General features: G+C 42.2%; 1 protein-coding gene across 1 annotated transcript in view; it reads right to left on the reverse strand.

Moving 5' to 3' along the window:
* NDST4 (N-deacetylase and N-sulfotransferase 4) overlaps nt 1–24,311 on the reverse strand; it is a 70,109-nt gene that overhangs the window by 19,658 nt on the left and 26,140 nt on the right. The window contains exons 3-6 of the mRNA XM_010411355.4: nt 14,861–14,948; nt 10,053–10,207; nt 3,980–4,165; nt 2,896–3,024 (exon numbers count right to left, since the gene is read on the reverse strand). Coding sequence (XP_010409657.3) covers nt 2,896–3,024; nt 3,980–4,165; nt 10,053–10,207; nt 14,861–14,948 — 558 coding nt within the window. The remainder of the gene's footprint in view (nt 1–2,895; nt 3,025–3,979; nt 4,166–10,052; nt 10,208–14,860; nt 14,949–24,311) is intronic.

Here is a 24,311-nt window from a genome sequence, read left to right on the forward strand (position 1 = left end):
ACAATGAGGAAGGGAGATTTTAAGAATGTATTCTGTGAGAAGAAAAAGATATTCTAAAGCATAATTGAGCTAGGCAAATAATGATAGGTAGAATTTTAAAAAGGCTGAAAATGACTGAAATGTTGAACTCCTTGAAATGCCATAAATTTTTTTTCTATTTGCATAACCCAGTGAAGCAAATGTTAAAAAAGTATCTTTGAAAGCATCTCAAAACATTGCAAAAAGTTGTAAAGAATTGGAAAGGTTTAGGAAGAGAAAAAATGACGTGATGCTGTTCAAAATGGTTTTAAACAGAACGTAAATTTTTACGAGTTTCAAGTTGACTTTGTTTCAGCTGCCGGAGCTGTGGAATGCTGCACACCTGCAGAAAACCTAAATATTTTTTCGCAAGGCTGATCAGAACCAGAGAATTTTCTAACATATTTACATAGCTGGGTAGTGTTATATTCCTGTTAAGGACATGGTGTTCTTCTTGTCTGATGCTCTTTGGCATTAAATTTCTGGCTTTGAAGATACACCATGAGTAGCAATGCACCGCTTTGAGTAATAATGTGTTTTCTTGGCTTAAGATCTTACTACACTTAATAGAGACATTTATGCTGTCACAAGAATCTCAGTCTTGGGAAAAGTTTTCTTTTGCTATCAAAATTATTGGGCACAAAACCAGTTTTGTAAAGTTTTTTTACATTTTGGTTGATTGAAGTTTTAGATGTCATTTTTTCCTGTTCCCTTCTTTCTAGTGAGTGTGGTGGTTTTGCTGCTCTCTTTTCACTGCTGCTGTGCAAGTGCTGATGCTATGGCTTTTGGGAGGTCTGTCCTAATTAAGATTTAGTGACTCACTGGGTTTTGATGTTTGTCAAATCACATAGTAAATAACATCAAGATGATTATGACTTAACCCTGATTGCTTTGGCCTGGCAAGGGAGATAGGAAACTTTCAACTGAAATTTTTCTTACTTGTATGAAATAGTAAAACAAAAGTCCAAGAAGATAATGTTTCATTTTCTGCCCTAAACTGTATTTCTATTTATTTGCACATACATCTGAAGCTCCTTGTTATTGCTCTAAGCCTCCAAATGAAGGAAACCCTTCTGAGGGGAGCTGGATTGATACCTTTTGAAAGAGTTTCACTGTTTGGGTTTATTTCAAGCCCCGTCTCTTTGCTGAGCCTTTCCCACTAACTTTAATGAGCTTTGCTTTGAAGTGTTTATGCACAGAGTAGGTACCCCAAACTGCAGACTTGAGCAGCCTGCTGCCTTAGCTGGATTCTGCAAAGGTCTGCCTGGGATTCTTATAACCCTCATTAAAACTCAAAGGAAGTTGGTTTGATTTCTGTCTGTCTTGGCGGAATTTATCCCTCCTCTGCCTACTACTAAATCATCTCTGCCAGACATGACTCATCTTTAGGATTCATAAATTAGAAAGTGAAAATACCTCTCTGAGCCACAGAGTATGCAGCAGAAGCCATTTAAAAAAAAATTCCATCAGAAGATCCCCTTGACAATCTCTCTGCAAACTTTATTCCAGTGCAGTGTCCCTTGGGAACTTTCTGATTTAACCATCTGTGTGGTATTGCTTCATGGAAGCGCAAACATTTCTGGTATTTGAGCTTAATACTTATTTGTAATACATTTGCTGAAATTGCTAACCACAACCTGAGGAAGGGACAGAGTTTCTGTAAACCTCTTGAAAAATTGTTTAATCAAAAGTTGATTATTGAAGGTTTTTCAAATACCACCACGAGTATCTGTGGCACTCTCGTGTTATTGGGACATAGATTGGCTGAGGAATTTGGGCTGTTCTCAGCATTGCTTGTGGGGTAAGAACATGCTGTGCTGCAGGCTGCTGCACTGCCCAAGTCTGAGGAAATCTTCACATGAGTGAGAAATGCACAGGCATTGATCAAAGGATGATAAAGCTCAGGGTCAATTCCAAGTTACACTTAAGGAAACTATGGGAAGAAAAGCCAGCCTGAGAGAACTGCAGGTAATGGAGAGACAGGATAAAGAAGAGGGATATATTATATTCTCAAATGATGTGTCATGTGTACAGTATAGAAAAATTCCTGATAGAAATGTCCCATTTCTTTAAGCCCACTGAATCTGACTCAGACACTATGTTACTTACCCAGCCAAAATTTTCACTCACAAGCATCTAATTGTATAATACCAAAAATCTATATTTAGCTGTCTAAATAAAAGTGACCTGGATTTGAGAGTCAGCTCCACCTGAAGTTTCTTTAGCTCTGCAGAGGAGCCACTGAGTACTGCAATTTAAACTCACTGAAAACGAGGCCACCTGGCAAGACAAGAGACATTTATCTTGTGCCTAGTGCAGCTTGTTTGGGTGGAATGGGAAGGAGGGAGGACAATGGCAAGAAAAAATAGTTGATATATGGGGGGTTTTGGCTCTTTCCCTTCCTCCTTGCACCTCTAAGCTGCTGTTGTAAATGGCACCAGGCAGGTTTTTAGCAGCTCAAAACCTATTTTTAGGAGCCAGTGGTGGAGGAATGATATCAGGCCTGAGCCCTGGGGCTTCCATTGAGCTGTATCAGGAGAGCCTGAGGAGCTAAGCTTGTGGAAAAAGGGAAAAAAAGAACAAGACCCGCTTTTTCTACCCTCACAGGTTGGTTTCAGCCTCAGACAAGTCTCTCAGGGGGACCTGGCTTCCGGCTGGGAAACACTAAGGAGCTGGAATTAATGCATTTCCCAGGAAATTGTTGCACGTACAGCTCTCGTGGAAATTGGCAGAAGACATTTTTCTCCTTTCTTCTTAAACTGCTTATTACCTCTGAGCAAGTGGTCCTGGTTTTTATTTCCCAAACTGATCTCCTCCCCTCCCTCCCTCCCTCCTGTTAGTGAGCACGTCTGAAAAAGAGCAAAAGAAGGTACCTACGGGATTCAGGAGAATGGTGAGGAAGAGTTCACCTCCTCGGATACTTTTGTCCAGCTCCTGAGGACCGCCAGGATATTCCTTGTAAAAAATAGTGTGAGTGAAAAGGCCACAGGTCTGTCGAGGGAGCACCTGGGAACAAAAGAACAGCAGCTTGCAGGTATTGCAGAGACATAATCGACCTGGGCAAGGACTTTTGTTTCCCTTAATTCAGGGGGGTTTTTTGTTGGGTTTTTTTTTCACTCAGATAAAACAACAACCAAAACTGACATTTAGCAGAGCATCTGGATACGTGTGTAAAAACAGCGCTGATTTTGAGTCTGTTCCAGCAGTAATTGGACTCTGTGCAGGAATTTGGTTTTGAGACACTCCCTCTGCCTTGTTTAGGGATCACAATTTTGACTTGGTATGCACAGGCAATAATCAGATCTGCTTTTGGGACTTTCAACCACCCTTGGAATACTTGTCACTTCACTTAAGCACACCCAATCTTTGTGTCTCCCCTCTCTAGAGGGGTGCAGCTGGCTGGTAGGACAGGCCAAAGAACTTGATCAGTTCTCCTGTCCTCTGTGCACTTTTAGGCACATGGGAGGAGCCTTCTCTCTCCTCACACGAGCGCATGGACTGGAAGAGCCAGGCAGGTATCCCAATCCTGGCTTTGGGAATTTCAGGAGCAGAGCTGAAACTTCAGCCTCAGAGAAGTGCTGGAGGAGATTACTTACACCCGTTCACCTTCCCAGGTGAAGGATTTCTAATCCTGCCATGCATAAAGATGAAGCACAGCTTGGAACACAGGTCTTAGGCAGTTTAATGATTTCACAGAGTGCAGCCATGACTCGGTTGGCAGCTGATGGGACCACGAGCACATTTAGTTTCTCAGGAATACTCTTGCAGTTGCCTGAGTTTGTGTGCCTTGTTTTTTTTCCCCTCCTTTAAACTGCTTAACAAATGCACTCTTTTGGCATCCTTACAACTCTTCGATCCCAGGGAATTTTAACGATGCTGGGAAACTTGAGGCACTCAGTAAGGACAGCCCCCTTTGGGGTCCCTGCAGTACTATTGCTATGAACATGGAAATGCAGTGTACCATGATGCCATTGTGGATGAAGCCCCGTCTGTACCGTGCAGGCTTCAGGTGTGGATACTCTTCTGTGCTGGTCACCCGGATGTGCCACACCTTCTTCCAGGCCTCGTAGAGCTGCATGTGCACCGGGTACACCCCGGAGTGGTGCGGGGCCACTGCGTAGCCCATGCCAGTCGGGATGCCGTGCTCCTGCAGTGCACCAGAGGGATGGGGAGAGTCAGGAACATACAAAAAAACCAGCCATGTAATTATTCAAAGCTTTTTTCCTGCACACAGTGGCACTGGAGAAGTTGCTGGCCTTAGACTTGTACTAATTGCAGCTGAAAATGGGGGGAGGAGGAGGGAACTGGAATTACAGTTTGGCAACTACAGCGAGAAATAATCCTCCTGGATCATGTTACACTGCTGTTGCATGGAATAGATTTGCCTCCTGTTCTGTTACGTATTGCATCTATTTTAATATGCATCCTACCTGTCTGGTTCTTTTTAAAGGTAATCCAGTGAACCAATGTAGCTAGTAAACGGGAAAAAAAAAGTTGCTGTGGCATACATGGGATTTTGTTTCCCAGTTCTGGAATAGGAGCAAGATTCCTTCCTAATTTAATAAATAAATATTCCTCATATCTTCTGAACCTCCTTATTTTTTTCCCATGGTATTAAGGTAGTAGTAAAAAATAGCTTGGACTACTTTTTCATTTTATAAATACTTATATTTAGCTCCATTTCTATATGGAAATATGTGCATCTTCATGAATATAATCTCTAGGCTATCTTGAAAATCTCTTCTGAAGGCACAAATTCATCTTGCTCCCAGTACTACAGGGCACATCAGCTCTTTTCTATTCCTTTAAAACTGATGTGCAGAGGGAAAAGGCTAAAATATGAGATTATTGTATGGGTTTTTTTGCCCTGCCTTTTGCCCACATTATCCATTGATTCCTTTAATTCCAGGAACAACAGGTTCTGCTGGGCATCCTCAAGTACTTAAACAAGAAGGGATTTTGATTCATTGGCAAAAATTAAGTTAAATCTGTAGGGAACACTCATTCCTACATCACATAATGCAACCACTTAAAATTATCTATTCCTTACAGTACAGATCTCAGGTTACTGACTGTTCTTGTAGAAGAGAAACCCAAACTCTCTTGTAATTTATTGAGAACAAAACATAATTTCAGCTTATTAATGCTGTTACCTACTTGAGAGGCATGAGTCAGTTTAAGGGTGGAAGGAGGGATAGCTCTATAATGAGAGATGGTAAATCACCCTGTTTTGTTTTGTGGGTTTTTTTGCCATGGACATGTTAAAAGGAAAAAGCTGTATCAAAAGATTTCTTTAAATCTGGCCATTTGCTGCCATGCCTGAGAGGTCTGTGATGCTCAGTCTGTCCAGCTGTTAACCTGAATATCCTGTCGCAGCTGGAATGCACAAACCTGCCCCAAATGTGAGGAAGGGAGTACACAGAAACAGAGATGTAAGGTGAATGTGCCCTGAGGCTGGTGATGAGCACTGCTCTGGATGACATATCCCAAAGAAGGGATCTGGATGAATACGCATAAGATCCTGTTTATCTCCCTACTATTTGATGCTGGAATTGCCATAGCAACAGAATGCTGAAATGGTCATCTGCCATTCACAAATAAAATAAGGCAGCTTTTGTGAGTTCTCAACGGAGAAGCAAATTGGCCTCTGAGTAAAACCTGCACACTACATAGTTCATCACACAGATACATCAGGCACTCAGATATCCAGTATGGATTTAGGAAGAAACAACTAACAAATAATTGTATTTTCTTTGGGCAGTTCTATTTGCAGTTTACCTGGGAAGATTAAATACTGTGTGCCCCCTTGCAGTAATTTTCTGTTGCTCTTTTCTTCTTTTCCTCTCATTTTGTAATTAGACTTACTTTGGGAGTGAAAACTCATGTGTTAAAGGAGAAGTATACTGGTGTGTCAAGATATGAGAAATACCTGTACTGAGCATATTTTCTTATCTATTCTAAGGAACAATTTCCTGATTTTTCATTCAAAATGTACATTGGCTTTTTTCTTCATTTCAAAACTTGTGCTTTTTTGTTTAGTTTGGAAAATCGCTGATTGGCCCTTGTCAGAGAAAATAAGAAGGCGAACATTTAATTTAAAAAATTTTATGTAGATCTTTTCACACAGTCAAAGTGCAGGTATGAAGGCTTTTATTAGATGAAAAAGCTAAATACAACCTCAGCTAAGTTTGCCAAACCTTTTGGCTTTGTCTGATAGTAGGTGATGCAGCAAATGAGTACTTCAGGAGAAAACAAGGTGAGGCAGAATGAATCTCATCCTGCTGCACAGGATGATGTTATCCCTATACTTACAGCCCATTTTTAGAGGCAATCTCCAGTGGGCATCTCTCCTTCCCCACATTAACAAGGTATTAATAGTGGGACAAATTAGACTCTTTTCATCACATGTAGATACTTTGCCTTAGCTATGTGGTCACTGGGCCTCATATTGTTGGTATTTAATTGGTGTATTAAAAGCTCATGGTGTATCTGTGGTTTGGGCAGCTCATGAGTTCCAGGCAGAGGAAGTGCTGATGTGCATCTGCAGCTTGTTGTAAGCAGAAGGTGGGAGCCAAGGAGTGCTGCCAGACAGGTTCTCAATTGATTTATTTAGTTTTATATCTTTCTTTCTTCTTCCTATCAGCTCACAGCTGCCTTGTAGAGTCAGTGACAGTTTTTGCCCTGTCTCCACTGTGCTTTGGGTTCTGTACTCAAATGAGCACAGAAGATAATCACTGAGCAAACAAATCAAGGGATGAAATAAAGAGCTACAGGCTTTGGATTAGATACATTCTACTTGTTTTTGTCAGATAAGGCTGTACCAAAGGGAGAGGAGGAATATCTTGTTATTGATGGCAGGGAAAACTTGGTTTGCTTGATTTTTGGAGTATATGCTATCAGAGACTTCTGCTTGAGCAATTTTTTGTCTCTCTTTGTATCCATTGCATTGCCTATAAACAAGGAGAATAATACTTGAAGAAGTATCTGTTTGTAAAATTTAATCTGAGGTTTTGTTGATTAGTGTCTTTAAAGGGTTTTGGGATTGTCTGATAAAGAAAAAACGCAAACCACAAAACACAATCAACTCAAACCCAACTGATAATCAAAATAATTGTAGTTTCCCATTTCCTTAGGCAGGCTCTGGAACACACCATCCATATTTACATAAACAGGATAGCATTGGGATAGCAAAGCTCTGGGTAGCCTGCGACTTACTTTACCACAGTTAAAATCTCTGTCTCTTGTTCCTCTGGGGCTGAGGATCTCAATGTTAATGAGAGATTTGGCAGTGAGGACTTTGGGAATGGGGCTATGGATGGGGCAGCTGTGGGGCCTGTTACTCAGGTACACATGGATAGGGAGTTTGCCAGGCCAAGCATCCCCTGCTGCCTGCCAGATCCAGAGTGGTGGGACAATGAAATTTATGCAAGATGGGAGTTTCTTCCTCTCACCATGTAGGCATGAAACAGTGGAAATGATAAATATCTCAGTGATTGATAGAACAATTTGGAGGGCTCTGGTCGAAGGCACTCCCCTGGTTCACAAGCAATGCATGTGGAGGGGAATCCTTTGAAGGCTGTTGATTTTTACTAAGCCCCACATGTACAGAGGTGTCTATATCTGCACTGAAATCAAGGCTATTAGATACCTAATTAGCAATTAGTTCTGTGTGTACAGAACTGTTTAAATACCTGATTTCAATCTGTGTGTTGTGACAGAGCTGTTTGAGGCAGCTGCAATTGTAAGCTCCCATTTTACAGAGCATTGTTAGGAGGTGTGGATAAAGCCATAGGAAACAGAGCCAAGGCTTTTATCTATCTGCCAGGGGAGCCAACAGGTCTTAATACACAGAACTTCAGTGTGTTATTTGGGATCTTAAGCCACCTTGACTATTGTTCTTGGATATAATGATGTGCTCTCCCTTCCTGAAGACCCTGTTACTCTCTTAGCCATGTTTAAAAAAAGTGAACAAAGAAATAGCGTATTAGGTGAAGAATTAATGTGATCACACTTCCAAATAATTACTGCAGCTTTCCTTGCAGAAGCTGACACAAGGTATCACCTCCATCTGTAGCCAAAACAGGATGTGGGGAGATGTGGTCAATAAATGAGAAATGCAAGAGAAAATGGCACTAGCATCAAGCTGTGTTCTCCTGAGTATAATATTAAATAAAGATAGTGGACAACAAACAAAACGTGTAACAGCAAGCAAATCTTCTATGCATTGTTCCAGATGTCAAATTTAAATCTGGATCCACATTGTGAAATCAAAGAATAATGGAAAGAGGTTTGCTTTAACTTGGAGGGCTCGGAGTAGTGCAGCTGCAGAACAGGGAGTTTTTTTCTCAAATAAGACATGATGCTGAGGATGAGAAAGCCAGGGAGGAATCAAACCCACTCTGAAGTCATGGCTGGGACCTCTCTGATAGCTATCAGGAAGGCTGTCATATCAGGAAGATAAATTTCTCCCACAAGAGAGAATTTCAGAGGAAGGCTTTTGAAAAGGAATGTTCTCCTAAGTAAATTGTACAGCTCATATAGATTCAAGGTCAAAGGGTTCATATAACCCCTGTCCAAGTGTTAGCAGGAAATAAAAGTGTAATAACAGCAGCTTTTCACTGACATCAGCTCCTTATTTATAGGCACCCTAAGGAGTCTCTACCCTTCAGGACACGGGCTTTATCTTTCTGGGGTTGAAGTTACAAACAGATTCCATTACCAGCTCTGTTTTCAGGCTGTGCTATAGATTTTACTCCCAAAGGTGGCTTGACCTGGACGACTTCATGTTTCCTGAAAATACTAGGAGAATTTCCCTGTCGGTTTAAAGATTAAGGGGCTGTGTATTCTTGAGATATGGATTGTTTAAAAAATTACTCTTGCATTTAAAATCTCAGCTCTGTATGGGTCTCTGGGCCAGGCTACACAAAAGGCATGAACAGGCTGTGCCAGGAATGAGGCTGACAGAGAAGCAGAACTGTAGAAAGGAAAAGAAGTCATCCTGCCAAGCAGGAGATGGGAAGTGGGGAAGTCTGGCATAACGAGTAAACAGTTAAGCCATTTTTAATTAATTTTCTTTAAAGGTTGTTAGGAAATATTTTCATAAACAAGAGAATAAATTGCTTCCAACTGCTTGTTCAGGCATCTGCCTCCGCCTTTCTCCTGATGTGCCTTGGCTCGTGTCAGGGATGGGAGGAAGGGGCCTGGCCTTTTGGAGCTGGGAAGGGCTGGGATTGCTGTTTCCAAAGCAGCTGAGAAAGCCCCACTGTGTCCCTCTGCTTCTGTGAGTGGCTCTGGTTGCTTGGCATTTCTGTGCCTCACCAGAGACCACACAGTGCCTTTTCCAAAGCCAGCAGTTATAGATTTCAGGTTCTCTTTGTCGTGCTCAATAAGGCAGCAGAATTACCCTGAAAGGGCTGTAAATAGCACAAGTACTGTGAGCTCTGTGGGCAAGGTGGGGAGGATGGCTCTTGGAAGTCAAGAGCACGAGGAAAAGGAGAGCACCGTTATCTATCAGTATTAGCAAGAGGTTAGCTATATCAAGAGCATATTTCAAGCAGGTCATTTAAAAAAGGCACAGTGAAATCCAGTAGCTTCACATGTTGGCTCTGTCAGCATCAAGATTTCTCCCAAACCAAACCATATACAAGGTTTAGGGCTCACTGCAAATTCCTCCCTGCCTTCCTGAGGATGTTTGCAGCAGACTTTAGGAAGGTGGTAACCTGTGTACAAACTGCTTCTTAAAGCTTAGAATGCCAGCTGGTATTTGCTGTGTTTTCACTGATTCTGATCCCTATGGTCTTGCCAGGATGCTTGGGGAAGGACTGCTCTCTCTCCAGAAAGCCTGGAAAGGCTAAGACCAAATTCCGTTTGAGTCACAAAAAGGCTGGGTTCAGGTGAGTTTCTAACCTCACTGCCTCTGTTTGCATACCTGAGGAAGTATATGGGTATTGTATTGACAAGCATAAAACCAGTGCAGAAAGCATGGGCATGGTAGTGAAGGCATCCTAGTAAATCTCTTGGGAACTTCTACTCACAATTGCAAACTCTTTGTTGAGGATCATCTGCTCCACCAGTGAGGACTCATTGTGGAAGAGGTGTGGCTGCATGTGACTCCACATGTGGGGAAACCACCAGAACTCATCCACAGATCTCAGCAGCAGGTCATCGCCCTCATCCTCCTCCTCAGTCCCTGCAGAGGGAAGAAAGGGAGAAAAAAGATACTAGAAAAGTGAAAAAGGCCCATAATTGTTTTTTAAACACAGAAGAGGCTGCCAAAAACCCTACTGTCTTTGGCCTGAGTGTCTCACTGTGTTACTGTTATGTTTATAAACTATGGGAATGTTACATATAAGCAGTAAGAATTTTTTTTTAACATATGGGATCTGAAAAACCACCCCCCCACCCCCCACGTTTTCTCTCTTTGCTTTAATTTAATGTCATGCTATCTTTTCATGCCCATAACCTGGCAGCTTGGATTTAACGTGACGCAACAGTGTCAGGAATACTAATGCTGGTTGCCAGGTCTTTTGAAAGCTGGACAAATGAAGACATTCAATCAGTATTAAGAAAAGGTTCAGTATATATCAGTTATTTTCCATTTTGTCCTCATAATAATGTCCCTGTTAAATACAAAATACTTTCTCTCTAAAGGCAACATATGGATAAAAATGAAATCTTATCAATGCCACCCCTCCATCCTCCTCGTAACTACGACTTTATTAGCCTTCGTTAATTGAAATCTGATAATTTCTGGTAAAGTGTGAAACAAATTTCAAAATATAATTAGGTGGAAAGCATGAAGCTCTAATGGCAAAAGGCTTCTAAATGTTTCTTAGGGTTCAGTATTCAATTTTGGTCAGATTTAATCTTAAAGTAAACCAAATAAAACCTCTTGTGTTAGTGAAGGGCATCTGCTTCAGGCAGAAGTGAGGATGTGTGGCTGGAACAAAGGAAACCTTCCATTTGAGAAAGGACACAGTGCTGTTCCTACCATCTGTGGACACATGTCTGCCCTGCTTTTCCAGCCTGGAAAGGCAAAGTGACATCCCAGTAGCTTCACCCTCAAACTACCCAACATTTGTTTTTTGGAAGCTTTCCTCTGTGTTCTCTGCCATTTGAATGGGGGTTTTTTTGCTTCAGTCTAAGAAATAATTGCCAAAATCAGTCTCCAGACGCAAACATAGAAATCCTGTCTTCTTACAGGCCTTTTAATGTTTTGCAAAACTCACTGGAAGCAAATGCTCCACGGATGTCACTGTTTACTTGGCAGGAACATCCAGAGATGCCTGTTCAGTGCCTGCACTTCAGCTCTTGGCTTTTATTTTCCATTTCTGCAGTGGTTTTTGAAGAATGCCACTACACAAGGAGAGCAGTACTTTGTAACTTTCTCCCAGAGTCACTGAGTCCCCTTGCTCCCCTCTTTGTAGCACTCTGCAAGTTCTAGGGAAGCTGCTCCCACTGATGGGAGTGCTACTGGAAAAAGAAAACAACCCTGTTTACTAGGGAATTCCATACTGAAAAGAAAGGCTTGACGGCTGCTCCCTCTGTGCCCTGCATTTTTGGAATGACTGCTGGCTTGGTTTTGGGCTATGTGCTTCACCTGCAGTCACTCGGGCACAGGCAAGGGAAGAAACTTAACACAGGTTTCAAAATAGAACAGAGGAGGGAGAAAATGGAGTTTGTGAGGCAACTGAGGATAAGCCAAAGTTAGTGATGAAGAGGAAAAAAGTGAGTGTTTGAAAAACATGAAGAACTACAACCAGAGTAGATTTAGGTCAAAGTATAATTTAGTGCCTTATTAATTTTTGCAGTAGAGTGTGGTTCTTGAAATAAATCCTACTAATTTCTTTGTAAATTTAGATATACAACTAATCAAACTTTGCACTTCTTTTAATGTAACAAAAATTAAACAAGATGAAGCATAATGCTTTCCATTTTAAAGAAGTATAACCCCATCCTGTAATGCCAGGGGGGAGGCAGAAAGGTTGGAAGTTTAACCTAAGGTGGTGGCATTGCTTATGAGGTTAATTTTTCTTGCAAATCTTGGAAAAGAATGTTGTTTGGTTTTATGAATTCTTAGGTAGTGTTATTTCAAAGAACACTCATGCAAAGTTTTAATGGAGCATTTGGTGGTTGTTTATATTGTTTAAATATTTTTTGCCCAACCCCTTATTCAGAGTATTGGGGGCTAAACAAGGGATTTGGGGGTTTTAATTTCTTTTACAACCAACATTCTTTCTGTAGCTTTCTTCATTTAAATCTGAAAAATGCGTAAAACCTATGTATAACCTATGCAAACAGGGTGAGCATGTGTCTGCTTTGAGATGCAGGGTGCACTTTACACAGGTAGTAATTCAAAGGTTTTTTGTGCATAATAATTAATCCCATTTTTAAAACTATAACCATAACTTAGAGTCTCTTTGGAGTTCAAAGCTGAAGCTAAACTGGAAGCTACTACCAATATTCTTGTGCATCTTATATACAAACTCTGAGGCTGTCTTAATTTCAATTGCTGCAGCATGAACAAGTGAAAAGTTGCAGAACTAACAGGGTCTGCTCGTTCTTTTTGTTAATGGTGTTAATACAGTGCAGAGTCTACCAGGTGATGTGTCCTGATGTACTGCAATATCTGATGGGTCAGCAGCATCTTTCCATGAAAACATGTAACTGTTTCATCTGCCAACACGTCCCCACACTCATCTCCCTGCTGTAGTTTTAAAATGATCCAGGTTTTGGAAAGGAAAGCACAATCCCACACTAAGGAAGTCAATAAGGCACAGCAGCTGCAGTGCACTAATAAAACACATTGAATATCTGATAGTAAAAGCCTCCGTGGGTCAGCAAGCCACGTGTACAGTAATTAAAGAGCACCTTTCCATGCTTTATTTATAATGAGTCAAAAAAGTGCATATTGTGTGGGGAGTATGCCAAAACCTTTCCGCTAAGCTGAGGCACCAAAGGGCCATCCCCACCCTATAAATGAAGTGCTCCGTTAAAAACCCGGCTGCATCCAGGCCCTTAATGGAGCCAAGGGCACGCTTCACCTCGGGAAATAGTTCTGAGCTGTTTTGGGGAGCCTCGAGAGCCTTAGGAGGATGGACACACGTGCACATCCTCCTCTTTTCTCTCTCTACAGCAGTAGCAACTCTGAAATTGGTCAGCCTTGTATCAGAAACCCTGTGACAATGTGGAGGGTGTTGGGATGAAGGAAGGAAGGAAAAGTAGTGGCAGGTCAGGGAGTGGGTTTTTCACAAAGGCTGCATGTTTTCTGCCAGCCACTGCCCACTATGTCATAATATTAATAAGAAAACCATCTCCTTCTCCATCTCCTCTACTCCATGGATCACCTTACCTCACAGAGGACATGAATGACTGATACCAGCTCTGCTCTGGAGATGGCCACAACCAAGCAGCTTCCTGCTTTAGAGCAGCTCAGAGCCTCGAGCTGCTTTTGTTTGTTTTGCTGTGTTACACGCATGTCCAATTAATCTCCAGAAGGAGTAACAACACAGGCAGGTCAGGATGAAGTGAGGAGAACGCTGTAGTTCTGTTTCCAGAGCTGCTCTCTGACCACAGGTCTGCCACTACCTTGTTATATGACTCCAGACAGGTAATTCCATCTCTCTCTGCCTCTTATTTTCCCCAGGCTCTCCAGCCTGTATCTTTAGTCCATGAGGTTTCCTGGGCAGCAGTTGCTCAGCATTAAGTGCTTGCACAAAGGGAAAACGGCCTGGACTTAGTGACAGTGATACAAATAGATCCTTTTGGTTGCCTTCTCTCTACTCATTCCTCAGAGGCTTCCTCATCTCCCTTCTGCCAGGGTGACCTGCCTTACTCCACAGCTGCCTCAGGGTCTAGGAAAGCAGAGACTGCATCATTCCTAGGTTTTAAACTCACCCTCCCATCCTCTTGCTGCCTCCTCCTCTGCTCCATAAGTTTCCCTGGTATCACTCAGTGAGTGTGGCTGAATAGGCTGACAGCTGAGGATTTTGGAGCTGGTCTCCAGGGGTGGGAAGGGTATGGGGTTTGGAAAGAAGGACAGGAGGTTCTCCCTTGCAGGGAGTCTCTTCTTGCTTCAGCAGTACTAGGGAGCAGCACAGCTCAGAGGCAGCAGAGGGAAGCCTGAGTGAAGGTGCAGCAATGGGGAAGGCAAAAGAGGAGGAAAAGAAATAAAATTTTTAAAAGGGGGGGGGGGGGGTTGTGCTGTGGAGAAATGGAGCAAAAATGAGAAAGGAGTCATGAAGAGGAGGAGCAGATGTGGAAGTGCCTCATCTTCCACAGAAGCACAGTGCAAGTGTGCAGCTTGTTACTGCACAGAGTGTGGAAAGGGCAGGTTTTCGGTAAAAATTCCTTTTCGTTATGCTTTCCTTTTATCATCCCTCCTGATTTGCAGATCCCTGAGACAGATTACCTTCACAGACATAACAAAATCTTATGCATCCCATTGAAATGCTTCTGCCTCCTCAGAGGTTCTGAGACATGATTTTCCCAATCTTTTATATTTCATCATACCGAAAAACCTTACTCCGTCTTCCGTGTTGTCCTGTCTCCTGTGGAATTAGAGAGATCTCTGCAGCTACTCTGCCTCCTTTATAAACCTGAGATTTACCACCACACGTCTTTCAGGAAAACACCAAGGGTATCCTTGTTGTACCTGAGCAGCTCACCCATAGTGTGTCTTTACCCTTTGTACACTGAATTAGACACTGAAATGGTGGAACACTTATTTCCCACTGCTCCACTGAGTCACTGGGTTATTTAGAAAGGGAATGTTTAAAGCTAGGTTTAAAATTCTGTCACCTATTTAACTGCAGCTACCTGAGAGCACAAAGTTCCTTCTTACCTGTGTGGTAAAATTTTCCTGAAAATCCAAGGTTGAAGGTAAAATTTGCAACCTGAGTGCGCAGTAAATTTTGAGTCTCTAGTAAAGCCTGAAATAAATAAGAAATTAAGATGCATTTAGAAAAGTTAATGTTATTTCGGGCTCATCCGTTTTTATAAGACTATTACAGAGAGCTTAATTTGTTCCATCAGAGCTCGATGGTCTAGAAAAGGTAGTGATGGTGCCTAAGTACACAAGGGAGGTGATGGTTCTGTGGCTTGGCCCAGCATATATCCATCGGGGCAGTGATCTATGGTAGGACTCAGATCCATCCACTCAGAGGCAGCAATATACTGATTACTAAGTCACCCATGCTCTGGGTTATTAGTGAAGCTTGATACCATGTGCTTAAAACCCAAAATAAAATTAGGAATACTACTCGCCATCCAGGCATGAAGACGTTGGGATTTACTTACCTGCTGGAACATTTTGGGCTGTGTCTGAATAGCAAATTCAGGCTTAAGTGTCAATGAGCAAAGCTTCAGTGCTGACCTATGGTAGAAGCAGTGTCCGTGTCATAAATGAATTTTTAATTTAATGTTTATTTTTATTCTCTCCTCCAAGCTAAGATAAGGCCACTGTAAATGAAATGGAATGAAAGGGTGTTGCTTGTAGCAGAAATAGGTAGTCTTGGCCACTTGTCCAATTTTTGTTTTGGACATATTTCCAGCTACTAGGGAAAGAGAGAATGGTTAAGCCTGTGTGAGCTATCTATGCTTACTTATTGGTTGTTAGCTCTGCACTGCTTCTAGAGCTGGTCCTTGTGCACAGATCTGCTTCGGATCCCCAGCCCATGGAATTTGAGTGAGGTGCATGTGAGATGGGGAGTGCATTTATCTCCCTATTGGCCTTGCCAATGCTGAATGGGTTATAAACTCTGTTTTCATCAATTTTCCGTGTCTCCATTATGTGGCTCTAGAGAACTCTTCCTATCATCTATTAATAACACTTCTATTGATTGGGCCTTCATGTTCCTGCAGAGTTCAAAGATAAAATGATTGCAGTGGTTTGCACACACACACCCAGTCCAGCTAATGTTGTCCTTCATTTGAAAAAATTACAATTTTTATGGTCATAATTTCACTTAATGTTGCAGGAAGATAGTTCTTTGGTCTAATTTAAGCAACAACCAGCACCCCTGCCTGGGACCATAAACCAAAAGTATCTCCAGTGCAGGATAAACGATGAAACCAGGGTTTCAGCATCTGAGGTGTGTGAGTGTAATACAGGAGACTTTCAGGCAGTGTGCAACTGCCTTGTTTTTTTAAAGAGAAAAATACATTGTGTGGCAAGGAAGATGTAAAACAGAGATAGTGTTTATCAGCTGCAACAGTCACCAAGCAAATTCCTTTCCTTACTAAAGGAAATAAAGTAATCTTATGACAGTAAGTCTTGTGCTTTAGCATTAAATATTAAGGTAGCTGTGTGGTTTCCAGCCTATCTTGCCAGCCATTTAGTAAGTTGATTATTTCAATCCTGTGACAATTTCACATGGGGGACTATAGTTACATAATATATAACAAGTAAATGTTCACTAAAATGTAAAACCTCAGAGGTGAACACCACTGTTAGCTGAGACACTGAGGAAAATCCCCAGCTGGTAAAAACTGGCACTAAATTGACACCATTAAAGTCAGAAGCATAGAATCTGAGTCATTATATTTTAGAACGTAGTTTTCCAAACTATCTAGAGCATTTTAGATATGTTGAGAAAGACTGATGGGCTGAGCAAAATCAATTTAATTTTCCTTTGAGGGAAGAACATCTTGAGAAATTATCATCGCTTAACATATAGCACAAGAAGGGGCACAAAACAAACATCATTTCATCACCTGGGCTCCTCTCTCCTGCTCCCCTCACATCTCAATTAAGATGACAGAGCTGCAGGATAGGCAGGAGCCTTCCAGCCCAGAGAGGTCTCATTAAAAACACAGAGCGAGGATTAAGATGTAAATCCTGGAACCTGCAGTGTGTCAAGCATTTTCCTCTGTCTAAAGGGCAAATCTGTCGCTCAAACTGGATTTGGCTTGGTCCTAAAGACTTTTTTTTGCCATTTCATTCTCCATATATGCATATTAATTTATATAATATGCTGCTAAATTTTGTTGTCATGACCTCCTCTCTTTTTAACACTAAGAAGATCTTGTCAGCTAGGCCAGTCCAAACTTACTTTGTCACAGCTTGTCTGTTTGGGGGAAGGGAAGTAATGTCTTCCACACCCTTAACATGAAAAAATTCTTTAGGTGATTAGGGTCTGCCTTCCCTGTCTTTCACGAAAGGGTGGAGAGGCTGCACATCCCTGGCACCCAGTGCCATAAACCTTCCTGGGATTTGCACATGAGGCAGAAGGTATTTATTTTATTTCATTCAGAAGGTTCTGCAGGATGGAGAAGGGCTATTGAATTTTAACAGCTGGAAAACTGTTCTCTTTCCAAGGCCGTGTGCCCCACTATTCCCACTCTGCCTGGTCCTGCCTGCTGTCCCCTGTTCCACAGGAATCCTCCCTTCCCTGTGGGCTCAGTGGTCCCTATCGCATCCCTGTCCCCACTGCATGCCTGTGGAAATACAACCGGCATTCCCTGTTGAACCCACAGGTGCTTATTTTTGGACAGTTAAATAAATCATACTTAATAATTATCACTTTCCAAGGAAAGAACCATGGAGGACACTGCACGTGGACGAACAGGCACGTTACTGTGCCAGACTAAGCAAAAACTGGGGTTTTTTTTAAGGTAATCTAAGCTGTTCTTTCAAATACAAACCCTTAATTGCCTGGAATCCCTCAAAACTCACAGATTTAACTTCATTAATTGATTATTTGCTTTGCCAGTGAGGCTTCTCTGTGACACCCACAAGATACAGTTTCTTCGCTATATTGCGTTCAGCAGCCTTTTACATTAATCCATGTAATTACCTTTTGTAGATTTGAAGCTGCCGTGTCTCTATTCTTCATAATTGGTGCATCTATTAGGAAGAAGTGGTATTTTCCTTCTATGTCCTTGTTAATTATAACTCTATCCTTCATTTACATAATAAACTTTTTGGGGCGATTTCTGCAGGAACATTTCATGCCTAATAGGAAGCAATTTGCTTTCCTTCATTAAGTACATTAAAACTTCATGCCCCAGACATCATTGACTGTAAACATTTGATTCTGCTCAAATTTAATACACCAAGGCATTTTGCTCTGCCATATTAGGTTTATTTATGTGCTGTGTTCTGGATTGTTAGCTGCTAATGAGACTTTGGCTCTTATTGCTCTAAGGCCTGAACAGTAACCTCATTTTAATGAGTTCATTATTTGCTGCCTTCTGAGTGGAAGACAACAAATTTTCCTTTTAATTAAAGGTCAAAACACCTCTGGCTAAGGGAAGTGTAGAGGTTATCAAATCCTTAGAGAAGGAAAATGAACGACTTGTCCTGATTTTGATGCCAAGCATGGGCTGGCCAGGCTGAGGTAGAAGGTGTCTCTCTGGGGAACGAAACTCCAAATCTAAGCTAGGCGACAACAACGCTAAAACGCGGTACTGGATTTCTGAAGACATTGTTAAGGCAAAACAGAACCTGAAAGTCAGCCAAAGTAATTAAAGAGGCTTTCCTCCTCACCCAAAGGTCTGTGTGGATCAACAGAGCTGCTAAAGCATGAGCCCTTCCCTGCATGTGCAACGGTGTTGGGGGTGAGGAGGAACAGATGCCAGCCGAATCGAGCCGACACAACGGAATCTTGTATTTCTTATTGAGGAAAGTGAGGCAAATATTGGGGCTCAATATTGGGGCTGTTTGTAGGGAGACAGATGGTACAGGCAGACGTGGGTTTGTGTGTGTGCAAATGCACAGACAGGGACCGGTGATCCCTGAAACTTCAGTTAAACCAAAAAAGGATTAATTATGGGAATTAATACACAGATCCCTGTCCTCCTAGCATTCTATTAACCTATATATATATATCTCTATATATATTTCATGTGCTTTTCATGCTGCTTCCACAGCAGGTAATAGCATTAGAGACAGGAAGGGTTCTTGGGAAAGAGAGGACCAGTGTCTGTGAGATCAGCTGGTGAGAACTTAAAGTCTGGTTGTAGAGGAAAATGCTAACAGTCTCTGAAACATAGACATTGTTCAGCTTGAAAACTTCAGCTGTCAAAATGTCTTTATGACACCTCTAAAGACTATTTCTGCAAAACAGAACCAAATTCCTGACACTTGCAGATATCTCAGGGACATTCCCAGAAACTGAGAGCATCAGGAAAAGCACAGGACGGACACAAGATTTGCAGGACTCAACATTACTCCAGTGTGGAGCAGAAAGCCTGGCATTTAATTAGGGCTCCTGCTCATACATGTGACCTTCCAGAGGCAGTGCTGTGAATGTAAGTTTTGGGAAGCAGCAAAACCTCCAGATCTTGGAGGTTCCTGTCTCTGTGGCAGGATCTGTGTGGTTGTGGTGCCCAGAGCACCCAGCCTCTGGGGCATTCCATGAGGGAGAGCTGCCCAAGGAAACACCATCCCAAGTTACTACAGAGCCTGTTGAAAAGAATGCACAGTGTGGGGGGAAAGTGAGAAAGGACGTAAGTTCTTCATTCAGTCTGTAGGGAGATCAGGGGAAGGAGGGGAAGCTAGATATTCCTGCTTTGCAGTGTATCTGTAATTTGCTGTCATCTCGAGTTATTTTACTTGCACAGACTCGTTTGAGGAAGTGCTTCTGGCATGGGAGGACGTACCAGTGCCCAGCATCCCAGGGGTACGTGGCCGAGGTTACACTGTCCCATCACTTTCTGAGGGATATGACTGAGAATCTTGTCAAAAACAGGCTCACTTGCCATTACTCAAAGTCATTATTCATTTGGGAGCAGATCCTAGTGCTGGATAGTGATTCCACTGCTGCAGGTTTCTGCTCTCTGGTGTGTGTGCATAAAATATGTATATGCTCACTAGATACACAATACTACTTATTTATATATACTGTAGATAGGAAATATGTGCAAATATTTGCACATACCTAACTTTGACATTACCTCTGCTTTGAGCTGGGGCTTAGATTAGATCACCTCCAGAAACCCCTTCCAATCGAAATTGTTTTCTCAGGCTTCTATGGCATATACTTGTTATAATACTAAGAAGTCTTTTAATGCATTTATTCATTTTTGTCCCTAACACGTGTCCTTAATGCTTGTGCAGCTACATAGCCCTGAGGTTCATTCCCAAGCTGTTCTGTGAAGCAATTTGCTGGTGGTCTGTGGAAAGTTGGAGAACTACGAAGTTATAGTTTTGCTCTAAATTTCCAGCTGGGGAAAGAAAAAAAAGCAAAGAGTACTTTCAGCAATGTTTCTTTGCACTGCAAGCAGCTGCTGTCAGGATGTGATTTTGTGATTGCCTCTTACCGCTCTTGCTCCCTCCCTGAAATCTATGCTAGGATAAAAAAAAAAAAAATCGGGCTAAGCCTGCTGTGGTCTTGGCAATTTTCAAAGCCAGTGGAATTGGAATTGATAGGAATACCACAAAGTAGTTATAATCATAGTAGTGACTGTGAGGAAGGTGTGAAATAACTAGCCACTGCTTTTTTCTGACAGAAAAGCTGTCAGTAAAGAAGTGATGTCTAACCTGACATCACTGATGGGGTCACTGCAAGATCAGGATTCCAAATTCTTTATTTTCAGTTTTCAGATTGGAACATAAATTTCTGTCATAAGGGGGGACAATCAACTCAGCTGTATCTGCACTTGTTAAAGCTCAACTTGGTGAGGAATTTATTATCCCAGTGAAGCCGAGTTGATGATTTCTGTGTGGTGAGGATTTCAGCCCACTTCCCATGCTTATAGCAGATAATACCAGAGTGTGGGAATCAGAAAGAATCCACATTATTGACTTACTGGCTGGAGTTTGAAAGGAGTTTAGGGGTTGGAGTTAGTCAAATCTTTGATGGAATTTTGTAATCACTCACCCTATACCCCATGCCAAACCTGACTGGAACTTCAGGGGCTAGATCAGAGGGAAACTGCCAACCCTCACAGACCTAGAGACACTTTCCATCCAGTCCTTCCCACAAGTGGTGCCACTCCCAGTACCGGCTGCAGAACACTGGGCACAGCCAACAGGGCAAGCAGGGCTTTGGCCCTGCCTTCACAAGGGGTGGGACTGCATTTCCTTGTGCATTTATTTCCGTGAAGCACCATGCTAATCCACAGTGCCACATAAATAATTAATAGGGAGCTCTCGGCTGGGGCTGAACACAGCCAGCTCTGCCTGCAAAGCTATTTTTTATTGTAGAGCTATTACTTGAGTCTGTTCAGCATTTCCCTGGAGTTAGCTGCCTTTGTGTGAGGTCAGACACGATAGGTGGGTTTCTTGAAGCAAGAAAAAAAGTGATGATTTGCACATATTTGTGTAGTATGTTTATTGCAAAGAGGAAAAAAAAGATTTTTCCTCCATGAGTGGAATACCCAGTTTATCAGATGTACTTCTGCTGCTGTTTTTTAACTCTGTCTTGAAGTCAGAAAACTGTGAGGAGTCTACCTGCATTTAATTTGAGCCAGAGGAGTGCATCTGTCCCAGTAGAGGTTAAGCCAGTTTCAGCTGAAGGAGATGAATGGGCTGATACTGCACCCAATTCACCACTCACTCATGACTAAATGGTGAATAACATCCCTGTGAACTCAGGAGGTGGCTTTTGATTTAGTATTAGAAGAGAGATGATGCTGAGTGTGACACAGATACCCCAGCAGTGAGAGCACCTTGACCAACCACAGATGTGTAGGTGCACAGATACATAAAATATCCATGGCGATAATTCGGTCTCTCTTCTTGGAAAAAGCAATTCCTGGCCTTGTTAGAGCATCTAGCAGCAAAAAGCTCAAATGAAGAGCAAGGGGGCAGTCTAACAGGGCAGAAAGTATAAACTGAAAATAAAGAGCACGAATAAAAAGCAGGGTTTATTTTAACTGGGACCACACAGATGAGTAAAGGCAATTGCTTCCCATTCTGGGGAAGATCGAAGGCATTAGGCTTGGCTGGGGGCATCCACAGGACCTGCTGCTGGAGCTGCAGGAGCAGGGAATGGCTGCAGCGGTCACCTGCCAGCAGTGATTGCTGCTCTGTGTCAGCCTTACCCACTGACAAGATTTACAGCCTCTTTGGCGAAGCACTGAGGGTCTCCAGTATCAATCATTACTGATTCGGAAGGATTTTCTAGGAACACTAACCAAATCTGCCGACAAATCCTGGAAGGGGAAAAATTAGCATGTGCCCAAGCTGAGCACAGGTGGCAATACCCTGGGCTGTGGAGAAGCCTGGGGCTGGCACAAGCCCGGGGCTGAGCAGGTCCCTCCCTGCAGGATCAGGCAGCAGAGACAGGAGCTGGTGGCACTTTGCGCAGAGCAGTGAAGGGGCTTAGAGATTATTTCTTATCAGTTCTGACTTTTCAAAAGCTTAAGCATTTTCAGCAAAAGAAATCTCTTGAAGAAATGTTCTTCAGGCAGGGGAATCAGGCGAAGGCAATCTGCCAGCGGGAGATCAAGGATTATTGGTCCAGTTTTTGAAACAACATGATCAGGAATGCTTGTTCTAATTTGAATGGCTCTGCTCCCTACGGCTGCAGTTCAGCCTGGCCAGCACAACAGCCCCGTGAAATACAGAAGAGGTGCAATATTTCCCCATATCCACATCTGCACGAGGCAGGTGAGGTTTGCCTGCCTCCAACTGCACTGTAGAGCTATCAAAAAAGAGGCCCGAAAGGCAGTGGCAGAACCCCCACCTCAGCTCTGATCAATCACAAAATTAACCCCTAAAATAAGTACTGAAGGGCAAAACCATCCTGAGGCTTTACAGGGGCCATATCAAGGTCTAAAATAGTATGTTAGTAAGAAATGCATGTTGAGCCATCATGATCCTGTTTGCAGGAAACAGTGCTGGTGTCAGTCATTGTGCTGCATGTCACCGACATAAAACCCAGACTTGGTCATTCGTTAGCTCAGGTCATGTTTAGGCCATGTCAAAAAGAAAAAAAAAGGATCAAAGTCTCCCTCTCCTTGGCACAATACAAATATAGGGTAAAAGACAAGTAACACCAACAACTGCATTTTGGTTGAGTTGTATATTCTTTCTTTTTCTTGTGCTTTGGTGCTTCAGACTTGCTTCCTTAAGCAAAAAGAAAGAATTACAAAAAAAGTCTACAACCTGTTACAGGTGGGTACTCACTTGCTATAAATTATTTAAAGGCTAGACTAATGGAGGCTACCTTATTTATCTTCTTTAATTTATGGTTTTGGATCTACTGAGGTTTAATCAGAGTTGTCTTCCATTCCTTTACTGCCCTTGGAAATCAATCACTTGGATAACTTGTCACAAAAATAAAACTTCCTTAAAGTTCTCATCATGGACATTTATCTCAAAATTCTGAACACCTACCAGCAATCTCAAATTCCTGTTTTAAATTTACTGCTTAAAAACTAACTGATGTATATGCTTTTTGGTGGGAAATTAAGCTTTTTTTTTCAGCACACATTCAATCATAAAAGAGAGATTGGAGCAGGTGATATATTCTGAACAGAGGTCTGTCCTTCAGGTTTCAGACTGGGCGTGTTGGCACAATGATGGATGTATCTTGTGGCTTTAAGAGGGTGCCTCCATAGGTTTGGGGTTTTTTTTCCCTATGCAAGTCTGTCCATTGCCCACCCTCTCCATAAAAATCAGAAACCAGGGAAGTCTGGAGTACTGTTTTCCTCAGTTATTGTGAAACCTTCAGTTTGCAAAATCTTGATGAGTAAGGATGTGCTTTAAAAACCACTAGGATTAAGGGTTGCTTTTTAATATTTTTGAGATGTTTGATACTTGTCTGGCAGAGCTTAACTTCTTTGACCCTTCTTCCTTCTTTGTGATGCTGTCTTCCATTATCCAGGGAGCTTGCTTCAGTGTTTTGATAACTAGAATTGGATGTTTCTGTGGAATGAAAAGGGTATTGCAAGGCAACTCTTCTTGCTTTACACCACATCTCTTTCACCAGAGATCAGAGTGCTTCTGCCACCCTCTGCTCCTTCAGGTTCAGAGCAGAGGGAGCTAAAACCTTTATTGTCCTCGAGGACAGGTTTAAAATCCCTCCATCCCAGAAAATCCTCTTGCTTATCACTGCTTTATTACCCTTCCCAGCATGAGGACAGCATAGTGAGCTGTCCAGAGGAGGAAGCTGGAAGATCCAAAGCAAAACGGCAATGCCCATGTTGCGTTTCTGCTCAATTCTCTTGAATAGAAACATGAAAAGCCAGTATGTTGTCCAATAAAATCAATCCAGATCACCAACTGCGGCTGACACATTTGAAATCAAGCATTTCAGAAGTTCCAGTAGGTTACTTTTTCATAAAACTATGTAATTTCAGGTCAAATTGAGAACAAATCACTCTAACAGTCAAAGGAAATGTTT

The sequence above is a fragment of the Corvus cornix genome, chromosome 4 (assembly GCF_000738735.6).
Source record: "Corvus cornix cornix isolate S_Up_H32 chromosome 4, ASM73873v5, whole genome shotgun sequence".
Classification (NCBI taxonomy): Eukaryota; Metazoa; Chordata; class Aves; order Passeriformes; family Corvidae; genus Corvus; species Corvus cornix.